At 55.1% G+C, this 11,558-nt stretch overlaps 1 protein-coding gene across 4 annotated transcripts in view; it reads right to left on the bottom strand.

The window, feature by feature from the left end:
* Positions 1-1,003: 1,003 nt before the first annotated feature.
* Positions 1,004-11,558, bottom strand: part of MEF2D (myocyte enhancer factor 2D) — a 31,602-nt gene continuing 21,047 nt past the window's right edge. For 2 of the 4 annotated variants that reach the window (XM_049695207.1, XM_004284556.4), the window contains exons 6-12: positions 11,403-11,459; positions 9,568-9,758; positions 9,058-9,078; positions 7,678-7,807; positions 3,549-3,762; positions 2,771-3,077; positions 1,004-2,441 (exon numbers count right to left, since the gene is read on the bottom strand). In XM_049695207.1, the coding sequence (XP_049551164.1) occupies positions 2,430-2,441; positions 2,771-3,077; positions 3,549-3,762; positions 7,678-7,807; positions 9,058-9,078; positions 9,568-9,758; positions 11,403-11,459 (932 nt within the window). In that variant the 3' untranslated portion in view covers positions 1,004-2,429. The remainder of the gene's footprint in view (positions 2,442-2,770; positions 3,078-3,548; positions 3,763-7,677; positions 7,808-9,057; positions 9,079-9,567; positions 9,759-11,402; positions 11,460-11,558) is intronic. The other 2 variants (XM_049695211.1, XM_012538610.3) reach the window with 1 other exon arrangement.

The raw sequence follows: 11,558 nt of genomic DNA, 5'->3' as shown, positions 1-11,558 counted from the left end.
GTAAGCTGTAAGGAAGGACCACAGCCCAGGTGAGCAAAAAGCTGCAGAGAGGAAGAGAAACTTGAGTATCATCCTGAAAGCAGGAGGGGGTGTGGGGGGAAGAGGGTACTCCAAGAAAGGGAGCTGGGTATAAAGGCCTGGGGACTGGGTGAACAATTGTGCGTGGAGCTGCGGGAGAGGTAGGGCTACAGGGAGAAGCAAAGAGGGCCAAGTGCCAGATCCCCAAGTGAAGTATAAACATATCAGAGCTGAGGGTGAGAACAGGGGCTGCAGCAGGGAAGAGAGTGGGGCTCAGGAAGGAGGGTCACAGAGCTGGAAGCCAGGGCTGTGTGGCTGCAAGAAGAGCCATCTGTCCCTCTGTAAACACACACTCAGGCACGCACACACACACACACACACACGCACACACCCTCAGAGCTCAGTTCACACAGATTCACACACACATGCCCAGACGGGCTCAGAGCCACATAAAGGTACACCCATGCAACCACACACACACACACACATAAATACAAAGGTACACTCAGACACATAAATACCAGATGCCCTCATCAACACACTCGGGTACCTGTGCGGTCACACGCACCCCTCTGCTCTGGGTTCCTTCCCTGCATCAAGTATCGGAATACTGCAAGCGGCTGGATCGTAGAGGCAGGCAGTGTCGCCTACCACAAAACCGGGCCTTGTCTAACTCTACTTTCCCACCAGGATGAAACCCCAAGGGAGCACTGCACCCCTTGGGCAGAGGGGCTGGGCTTCTTATGTGAAGGAGTGGGGCAGGCCCCAGTCTGCCTGCCCACGTCACCCCTGGACAGGCCCCTTAGGGCAGGGAGTAGTGGTGGACTGCGGGCCGGGGGCCTGCCCCCTCCAGTTTGATCTGTGATCCAGCCTGGGGTCTCAGGACCCCACGCTTTGGCTGCCCCCACTGGGGAGGCAGTAGAGAGGGCGGACTTGGGGGGGGGAGGGGAGGGGAGCAAGAACAACAGCAGAAGAATCTCGTCTATACAGTACGGGCCGTTTGAGTCATTATTATTACAATATACTTTGACAAAAATAGAATCTCATTTCATATCAATACAACAACAACAACAAAAAAACAGTTTCCTGGACTGTTACACTGCTAACGTTTTCCAAAGGTTGCTATTTACAATTACAGTAGCCAAGACAGAAGGTGGGATGCGGCCTGGGGGTGGTGGGACAGGAGGTAGCGAGACAATGAGGGCGCCAAGAGCAGGGAGGTGGGGTCAGGAGCGGAAGGAGCTGGGAGGAGGGCTGGGGAGAGGGGCCGAGGAGGAAAGAAGGGAGGCAGGCCTTTTGCGGACCTCCTCCATCCCCTCTCCCACCCTCACACACCACCCCAATGTCCACTCCTCTGGGGATGTGTACGTGCAAGGAAGAGCAAGTCCCCTCACTCACGCTAGTCCCTGGATGCAAGGGTTTCCAGTTCTCAGGCACCCCGGGGTGCCTGAGGCCACCTCCTGCTGAGCCACTTCACTCTCCCCAGTTCTCCCTGCGCTTCGTGGCCGGCTTTACAGGGCTGGTGTCAACTGAGGGACGGGGAGCTATTGCACTGTGTATCTTAGAGAAAGTGCTGGGGAAGGGAGGGGGCCCCCAATTCACCCCCTGCCCCAGCCCTTCTGCCCCTCCTCAGCCCTCTCCTCATGGCTCTGTCTTTCTCTCCAACTGTGCTTCATAGGGGCCCCACCTCAAGCCCCTTCCCTCCAGCCTCGATTCCCAGGCAGCCTTCCCAGCCCCAAACCTCGGCCAGCACCCGCACACCTTGGAGGTGCAGATCACATGATAATCAGTCGAGAGTGTGTGGTGTGTGTGCAGGGGCCTCTGGGGCCCAGGCTTGGGTATTCTGCCCCATGTGCCTGTGGCCATAGGAACAGCCGAGAAGCAGAGACCTTCTTCAGAACCTCTGCCTCACTTTCCCCCTGAAACACAAAACCACCCATGAGGCCGACTTTGGGGTTTCAGTCTATTGTAAGGGGTTTTTGTTGTTTGGTAGTTTTTGGTTATTTCCCTCTGTCTGGGGGATGGGGTGGGAGGGCCCCGCATGCAGGGCTCGGCACCTGTCCTTTCCCAAGGCCTATCGGGCCCCCCACCCCCTCCTGCAGCATATGTGTACAACGTGCAAAGTGTCCCCCCCTTCCCGCAAAAAAGAGCCCCCCAGCCAGTGAAACTGGTGGGGGGTGCAGAAAGAGGGGATGGGAGCATCCCCCTCTCCAAAGCGAGAATCCAAATTAAAAAAAATATAATAATAATAATAATAATATAATAATTATACACAAATGTAACCGTCAACAGGACACGGAGCACAAGAAAGGAAGTGGGGGTCGAGCGGGAGGAGCCCAGGACAGGGAGGGGTGGGCGGTGAGATTGTCAACTCTTCATCAGGGAGGCTGAGAGGAAGGGAGTGGGAACCGTCACTTTAATGTCTGTGAAAAGAGGAGATGGAGAAGGGGGTGTGAGGGCGTGGCCCAGGCTACGGGGTATGTGCCCCCCACGTCCCTCTCCCAGTAGGGCCAGGATTCTAGTGGCAGGGCCAGCTCTGAGGGGAGGAAGTCATCGAGCAGAAGGACTGATACTGGAGGGAGGGGAGATGGGCCTTTGGCGGGGGTGAAAGGGTGTCCGTGCTGCCCCATAAGGGCTGATGGAAGGGCTAGCTGGCCACCTCTTAGGTGGGAGATGAGACAGGCTGGGGGCATATGGGCCAGTCCCTGGGTGCAGCAGACAATGGCAGACCGGAGGGGCGATGCTACAGTACCCAAGTATCGAGCCGCATCCTCTTCACAGCTGAGCCCTCAGCCTCAGGCTCTGGGGCTGGGCGCAGCAGGCCCAGTGTGGGCCCGAAGTCTCCCCGTCCATCATCCCGGTCCCCCGTCTCATAGGAGGCCCCAGCCGGGCTGCTGAGACTGTCGCCAGGCTCAGGGCGGGTAGCCGGAAACACAGCTGGAGGGGGAGGCGCAGGGCTGCGCTCACGGCTTGGGGACACTGGTTCCGACTTGATGCTGATGTGGGGGTGGGTGGTGACCGTGAGGGCAGCACCCACGTGGGGCAAGGGGCTGCCGGGGCTGGAGACAGGCAGTGGGCATGGAGTACAGGGGACAGAAATAGAGGAGGTGAGGGACAGAAAAAGTGGTGGGAGGTCACACGACGGAGTGAGAGAGGACAGAAAGTGAGAGGATGGGGGTTGGGGGTGGGGTGAGGCAAGTGGATGGAGACAGAGGCAGCAGGAGAGAGAGGGCCAAGTGAAGGGAAAAGAAGGAAAAGAAGTCACGTGAGTTGTCTTTCCATCCCATGTCATCTTCTGCAGAGCCAGGAGGGCCCCGCACCCCACCCCAAGCCCGGGCTGGCTGGGGGAAAGGCTCAGGATGGCTCTCCCAGGCCTTGGCAGGGGACTCCAGGGCTGCCACTTAGTGGCTTACGTGCTGTCCACTGATGACAGACAACCTCAAAGGGATCTCAGCTCTCATGAGGCCCCTCCTCTTCCCACCCCTCAGCTCCCCCTTCCCCAACACTGGTGGGCATCCCCTGGGACTCACATTAGGTTGCTGAGGGACACGGGGACCAGGTGGGGCTGCTGCTGAGGTGGCGGCTGGGGCTGCTGGGGAGGCTGGGGCTGCGGCTGCGGCTGGGGCTGCGGCGGCTGCTGCGGCTGCGGCGGCTGCTGCCAGGCGGTGACACTGCCTAGCGACAGCCCCCCAGGCGAACTGAAGGCCGGTAAGGAGGAGAGCTCTGCACTGGTCAACTGGTAATCTGCATGGGGTGGGGAAGAAAGTGCGGGTGAGCTTCTTGCAGTGGGAGAGAGGACCGAGGCTCCCGTGGGGGAGCCGCCTCCAGGACTATCAGGGTGGGGGGAGTTGTTAAGGACAGATGTGAATAATCAACTAAGCCCGTACAAATTCAGTGAAGATGGCACTCAAAGAAACGCAAATCTTGATAACCACGAGGTGCTGTGTTTTAACAGGATGCAAAGAGAGGTGGTTTTTTAAAATAGTGTTTAACTTTTTTTTTTTTTTTTTAACCGTGTGTAGGTATCACTTTTAGAATGTCAATTTTAAAAAAGAAGGCGAGGGACTTCCCTGGTGGCGCAGTGGTTAAGAATCCGCCTGCCAAGGCAGGGGACACAGGTTCCAGCCCTGGTCCGGGAAGATCCCACATGCCGCGGAGCAGCTAAGCCCGTGTGCCACAACTACTGAGCCCACGCGCCACAACTGCTGAAGCCCGTGCGCCTAAAGCCCGTGCTCCACAACAAGAGAAGCCACCGCAGTGAGAAGCCCGTGCACCGCAACGAAGAGTAGCCCCTGCTCACCACAACTAGAGAAAGCCCGCTCGCGGCAGCGAAGCCCCAAAGCAGGCAAAATTAAAAATATAAATAAATAAATTTTAAAAAAATAAAAAAGAAGGGGAAAAAAGGTAGGTAAGAAAGGTCTAATATATGTCTAATTGTCATCTCTTCAAATGCCAAGTCTTAAAGAGCCTTTCTGAGATTAGAGGGGAATGGTGGGAAATGCTAGGTGAATGGCGCATCTGAAGCAAATGACTGTAACTACCATTCCACCTTCCTCAAAGTCCCTTAGTCTCCTGAAGACTGTCAACACATAAAACAGGTAGGAATAGGTAGCAGCAAGCGTTCGGGCTGCTGTGCCCACAAACACAGAGGACGCACATCTGCCGCCCAGAAGGGCCTACAAGAGCAGAGGGGCTGTGAGCGAAACAGGCCTGCGGTGCAACTGGCCAAGGTTCTGGCGGATTTCCCCATGAGGTGGCACTCGTTGTTTTCAAAATTTCTGTCTTAATGAAGAAACTGTGATGTTTGCACTGAACAAACAGAACCATGAAATGTTTCACAATTTACACAGCTCTGTTATGTTTCATGCCGCAGCCTGTTTGGGACACTTTAGAAAATGCCTTCCCTGAGGAACACAGGCTGACTGCACCGTAGCGTGATGAGGAGGGCACACCCGCCAGTCCTCCCAATGCTACACCACGTGCTCCTACTTGAGGGGCCATCTGCTCCAGCCCTCTGTCTTTACGCAGGGAAGACAGGATTATCTGTGCAGCAGAACGGTAAGGTGAAGGGCATGAGCGATGGGGTCAAACTTCCTAGCCACCTCCACTTACAGTCCATGCGACCTTCGGCGAGTTACTTAGTCTGTCCATAAACTGGAGGCAATAATCCTGCCTGCATCACTCAGCTGCTATGAGGACTGAGCGCATTAATACACACGAAGTATGTAGAACAGTGTCTGGCACATGATAAATAATCAAAAGATTTACCTGCTGTTATTATTAATTTACAAAGGAGGTGACTGCAGCCTCAAGTTTGAGGAACTCTCCCCAGGTCACAGAGAAAGCCAATGGCAGAGCTAAGACACGACCCCAGGCTTCTTTTATTACCTTTAAATCTCACTCTACAGATGGTCCACGCTTGCCTCTGGTCTCATAACAATGTTAATTAGCCAGGAGTTTTGAGATGCTTACATTTAAAAAGCAGACCAAGGGCAGACAGGGGCCCCTAGGACCAACTATTTACAACATTCATTTTACAAACAAGGAAACCAACCCTGAACAGTGCAGTGTTGCCCAATGTCCCCCAGCCAGTGAATGGTAGGGACTCAAACCCCAGTCCTGCACTTTCCCACCACACTCCAGCCCTGTCTACCTGGAGATCTGGCTCCCCAGCAGGCCTCTTGGTCTCCTCCTAGAGCGACCAAGCCAGACCTCTGCAGCCAGTGTCAACAAGGGGCCAGGTGCGTCCCTTATCCATGATATTACCACAGGCAGATCACCCCCAGCCGGAACTTGGACTGGGGCCAGGCACTGTAAATAGTGAACAACTAAACAGCAATGTGTTCATTGGGGATTTGTTTATATACGTAGGGTCACCTGAAAACACCTGCTGTTTAAACCGAGGTCTGCTTAACTACTCCTGCAGCAAGAGGAACTGGAGCCCTTGGTTTCTGAGAGGATGTGAGAAAGCCCAAACACTTCCCAGCAGGGCTCCAACAGCAGGCCCAGGGTCAGCATCTGCTTTCACACCAGACTGACAAATAGAGTCTAAAGTCTGGCCTTGCTGAGCGCCTGTCGCAGGTTCACTGACACCCACTAACCTGCCTCCTGCTTCACAGAGACTGGTGGAGGACCTGAGAAGATGGCAGGAAACCACCACCATGGGATGCCCAAATAAACAGCAGCTCCTGAAAAGTGGCCTGTACTGCCCTCTACCAACCGCCCCCGCTGGTAGGGCTGGAAGGGCCTCAGAGACCTCCTGTCCACCCACAACTCACAGATGAGAACTCCTACTGGCCCCCGAAGGTGCGGCCATCTGAAGCAGTCCTCTCTGAAGCTGCCCGAGGACATGATAACTTGGGAGTGGGTACACACATGGGAGCACACACAAGGGACGAGGGACTTCACAAGACACCCAGGTGATAAAATCTGGACACAGACCCACGTGCCAGGGTCTGGCCTCCCGACACGAGGCAGTCCCTCCCGCTCTCTGGCCTGCCCCGAGGGGCTTTCCCACACGCAGGGCTGGGTTCTGGGTTTTTACACACAGGGAAGAGCTGGGATTTTGTGGGTATTTGTACTGGTGTCTGGGACCCTACCTAGCATGGTTCAACTCTGGAATGTAGGCTTGGGGAGTGGCTAGAAGTTTAGGGGTCTTTTGGTCTAGTCTGATCTCACCACAGAACAGCCCTGATGCAAGCCATTCACAGGTGAGAAAAGCTGGGGAACATCAGAAGCCTCTTCAGTGGGAGAAACAGACCAGGTTCCCAGCCACACTGATACTTTGAAACAAGGTGACAAGGCATTTCCGCACTGGGAAGTCCTTCCTGACACAGCAGCTTGGAATGCAGGCAAGGATGGATGAAAATGTCACAGACTGTTCCTGGGAGGGTGTGAGTGGGTGACAGAGGCCAGGACAGCCCTGGGGACCCAGGACGGCCCAAGCACTGGGTGTCCTTTCTGAATTTTTCTACCCAGAGGTCTCTCCCATGTCTCCAAGTGACTCTTCAACCTTCAGATCCCCTCCCCCACTTTCATCAGACCTCCTCCTCCCTTTCCCCCTCATCATTCCACCAAGCCGACATCAGGGTGAGAGACCCCCTTCTTCCTCCTCCGCCCCGCCCTGGAGTCCCTACTTGGCTTTCCCAGGAAGCTGGATAAATCTTCCTGACCATGCTTCCTCTCGGGTCTCCTCAGCCTCCCTGTCTCTCTCATTCCTTCATTCTTCTCCTCCAGGAAGCCTTGCTGAACTCGGCATGCTCCCCTCCCCACTCCCCGACCCTGGTCAGCCCGAGTCACCCAGCTGCTCAACCCACCTCAGATGAGAGCTCCCCAAGGACAGGGCTTTCCCTCTCCATTAGGTCCTATTTAAAAATAAGGGATACTCATACCCACTTAAATTTGATTTGCAGACAAAACAATGAATAATTTTTGCACAAGTATGTCTTTGAGACAGTTCCAATAACACCATCACCATGTGAATGGCATCCGATGTTACTATTTGCTAAATCTGGCAACCTTAATTAGGTAGGGGCTACCCCAAATCAATGGCCCTCCTCAGATGGGGGCATCCCCCAGAGAATACCTCCTGTTCCTTCTCTGGTCCCTCCTGTGCCCCAAGGCCAAGTGCACACAGCTACATGTCACATGAACACTCACCTGTGTTGTAGGCGGTGGGCATGGAAGAGAAGGGGAGGCCCTGGCTGAGTAAACTCGGTGTTGCCACGGAAACCACTGGGGTGGTGAGCGAGTGGGTAGACTGGGAGACCCCAAGGCGCTGGGCATTGTTCTGCAAGAGAAAAGAGTCTGTCAAGAGGTGGTAAATGGGAGGGCTGCTTTATCCAGGCCCCCCATTCCAAGGACAAGCTGGGGTCCCTGAATCTCAAGGCCCAGGAGGAATGCCTCAGCATGAAGACACCGCAGACACACAAACACTGGTGCATTCACAGAGACACTGAGATCCATGGAGAGAGACATGCACACACAGATTCACTGACGCCTACACACATGCGAAAAGGAAAGTACGTATGCTGGCCCTGGGGCCCCAACACCAGCCATGGGCCCTGTCTCCATTCTTCTCCTGGTTAGTCCCCCTAGAGTCTACCCTCCATCTGTCACACTGCAGCACATGCCCTGCTAGAAGTGTGCTGGCATCTGTGAGAGGAATGCAGGGCCTGGCGTGGCGTGTGCCTGCGTGTACGCACACACGTGTGTGGGGCTGTCAGCTCCATCTGCCGCTGAGTCACTTGTTTATTCCAACTCCACGCTGGGGCCGTAACTGCCGCCGTGTTGGCCGCCAAAGCCTGCCTGCCTTTTCCAGCCTCTCTGGCCTCCCGTCAGGGAGTTCGGGAGGGAGGAGCCCCCACCCCACTCCTGGCTGAGGGTGAGGATGTAAGCGTGTATATGTGTGACAGAGGAAGAGTGCTGCGTATGCCTCTGAGTGTCTGTAAGACAGGCTGCGTGCAGGAGGGAGCACCAGGAGAGAGGGAAGCAGGGAAGCCCCTGACCAAGGACAACTCTGGCCTTGCCTTGGGCCTCAGCTTTCCCTAGAAAACCGATTTTCCTGTCCAGCTGGCATCTCTCCTAAGGAGGTCCCTGTCCTGGGTGGGCATGAATAGAGTCAGAGGGCAAGCGCAAGGGCCTAATCCAGGCACCCAGGGATACACTGAGATGGGACCTCTGAGGCCTGAGGCAGGCCCACTCCACTGGTGCACGTGCATGCGTGCACACACACACACACACACACACACACACACACACACACAGGTGTGTCTGCATGAATGCAACATCCCATGAAAACATCCACGGACACTCAGGTACACACACATGCATTGAACTCCTCGCCCCCACCCCGTTCATCTCTGCATCCCACTTGGCACTAAGCATAGCTCTTGGCAAATAACCAGATAAACAAACACCACACACTACACACACAGGCGAAAGGACAAAGGCACACACATACTCCATGCTGGGGGACCGCAGAGCAATGGGCTAACCCAGAATTTAAAGGCACAGCAAACATCTCATAGCCTCACTTACCAGATCTAAATGGTCCTCAGTCTGGGAGCAGAAATAAAACCAAGGGGATGGTTCAGTCTCTGACCCCTGCCCCCCCCTCACGCCCCTGCCCCCACAGCCATGCCGTCTACCTCTTTGCATCGGAGCAGGATGGCTCTCCAGCCTAGGAGGGCAGAGCTCGTCACTGTCCTGATTTCCAGAAGATGCTATATCCCAATGCCCACCAGTTAGGAACCCCTCACAGCCTAATCCTCATCCCTCTGATCACCCTCCTATTATCATCAGGGAACCTTCTCTCCCACCTCCTGTCTCTTTTTACTGCCCTTGAGACTGGTACTTCTGTGCTCCAACCTCTTGGAAGGCCCTTCGGGAAGGAAGAGCTCATAAAAAGCCACGATTCCACGATCTCTCTAGGGAAGTCCTAACTGCTGGTTCTCTCTCCTGCTAGAGGTCGGCTCTGTCCTCCCACCCTACTGCTCCCCACTCTCCCATTCCCCAGCCCCTGGCCCTCGGTCCAGACACCCCACTCACCAAATGATGCATTAACCCCTTTCCTCCCTGGGAAGTGATGACCCTCAGGTCAGGCTTGCGGCTGGGGGCTCCAAGCTGGGCGCTGTGGGTGGGTGGGGGCGGAGACTTGGCAGGGATGACCTTGTTTAGGCTGTTGCCGTTGGCCATGGGGAGGAGGCCAGGGGAAGCCCGGGCACTGACGTAGCCATTCCCTGGAAAGGTGAAGAGATGAGGGTAAAAGGAAAAATGTGGACCCACCACCTAGCCCTGTTAACTGCTCCCAAACCAATACTCCTGTCACCCAGAACTTCTCAAAGCCATGTTCAAACTTTGAGTGGCTACTAAGTTCTCTCATTTTCCCCTAAAACCACCCTGGTCTTGGGAGTAAGGGGAGAACACTCCTTACTCCTCAATCATCGGGTTCATCCCCCTGCCTCTAAGCTACATGTGATGGGACTGGGTAGTAGGAGCTGGTCTCCAACGACAGGACGTCCAGCACCTGCCCCCAACTGGGCCCATAATGATGCAGGGTGGAGAAGGGGGGCAGCCTGGAAGTTGAGACTCAGTGTGGATCCCGGTCACAAGGGCAAATCAACCACTCAGACTGCTCCCCTTGCCTTGAGCTCGGGATGCTGTGATGTGGATAAGCACGTGACAAAATGCCTGTAGCTCTGGGAAAAAGACGAGCCATTCACTTGCAGTGCTGGTGTTACTGGAACTGGGGGACTGATGACATAGCTGCCACCAAAATTAGACTGGTAATAACAAGCAGAATAACCATCTTTTACATTTGTTCCACACTCCATAAGCAACACAGGGCCTTCACACGCGTATCATTGTATTTAATCCTCACACTAACCCTGCAAGACGGACAGGACATGTATCATTAGCCCTATTTACAGACGAGGAAACACCTGCCAACCGCTGGTTGGGAGAGGTGCGATGACTTCTCCAGGGCCACACAACCACTTTGTACATGTTGCGCTCGAGGGCCTAGAAGTATCACCGTTCCCTTAAGGTCTGCAGGCACCTCACGGGACATTTCCTTGGAGAGGGAGGGGTATTCAGCCATTCCCCCCATTTCCTGCCCCCGTACACAACTGCTGCTAAGGAGGTAGTACATGGTTCCTGGGGCCAAGCTGGGGAACTCTAAAACCCAGAGATGTGGGGGTGACCAACGCCAGAAGTATCACCTTGCCCTCTGCCCTGAGAGCACACTGCTTCCCTGGAAGTGTGTGGCTGCCTCCATCCCAATTCCCGGATCACTCCGGGAATGGCAGGAATGTTGGGGTGACGTCAATGGTGACATTCGAAGTCACAGTCACCAGCCGGACAACGGCACAGGGAAGGAGGGGCTGTCAGCTGCTGGGGGGGCGGGGTGGCATGGGGCGAGCAGCCTTTCTTCTGTGGTTCACAGACGTGTGCTTACAAGTGCACATCTAATGTCTGGATATTTCCATAAGGGTGAGAAAGTGTCCGTACGCGTGTAAGTGCGTGTGAGTCTGTGCCTCTTATCTGTTGCCAATGTCAGATATTCGTATCTTCCAGATCCCAACCAGACGCACCCCCCTACTGAACTGGAAAAATCTGGAATCTCTCTTCCAACTAGAAATGTTGGTCAGTTCTCAGAGTTTTCCCAGAATTCCCTGAGCCTACATCTCTGCCAATCATCCACACCAATCACTGCTACAGACAAAAAAATCCAGGGGCTTAAACATCCTCAGATACTACAACCAGCTCAGGCCCTGGGATCTTCCTCTCCCCTAATCTAGGCCACCCTCGGTCCCTGGAACACCTGAGGCCACCGAGCAGGCAGACCCTGGCCCTCCCCCAGGCAGAAGGGCAGCTTTACTCACCGACAGGGCTGGGGCAGGCTCCGTTAGCACTGTTGAGGTCTCCCCCCAGCATGGCCCCTGGAGGAAAAAGAGAACCATAAGCCGACAGGACAGCCTCTTCCAGAGTGAGTCCTGGGAGAGTGCTGTGGTGGGTGAAGGGAAATAGTCACCGTGGAA

The sequence above is a fragment of the Orcinus orca genome, chromosome 1 (assembly GCF_937001465.1).
Source record: "Orcinus orca chromosome 1, mOrcOrc1.1, whole genome shotgun sequence".
Taxonomy (NCBI): domain Eukaryota; kingdom Metazoa; phylum Chordata; class Mammalia; order Artiodactyla; family Delphinidae; genus Orcinus; species Orcinus orca.
This window is presented reverse-complemented; position numbering and strand designations above follow the sequence as displayed.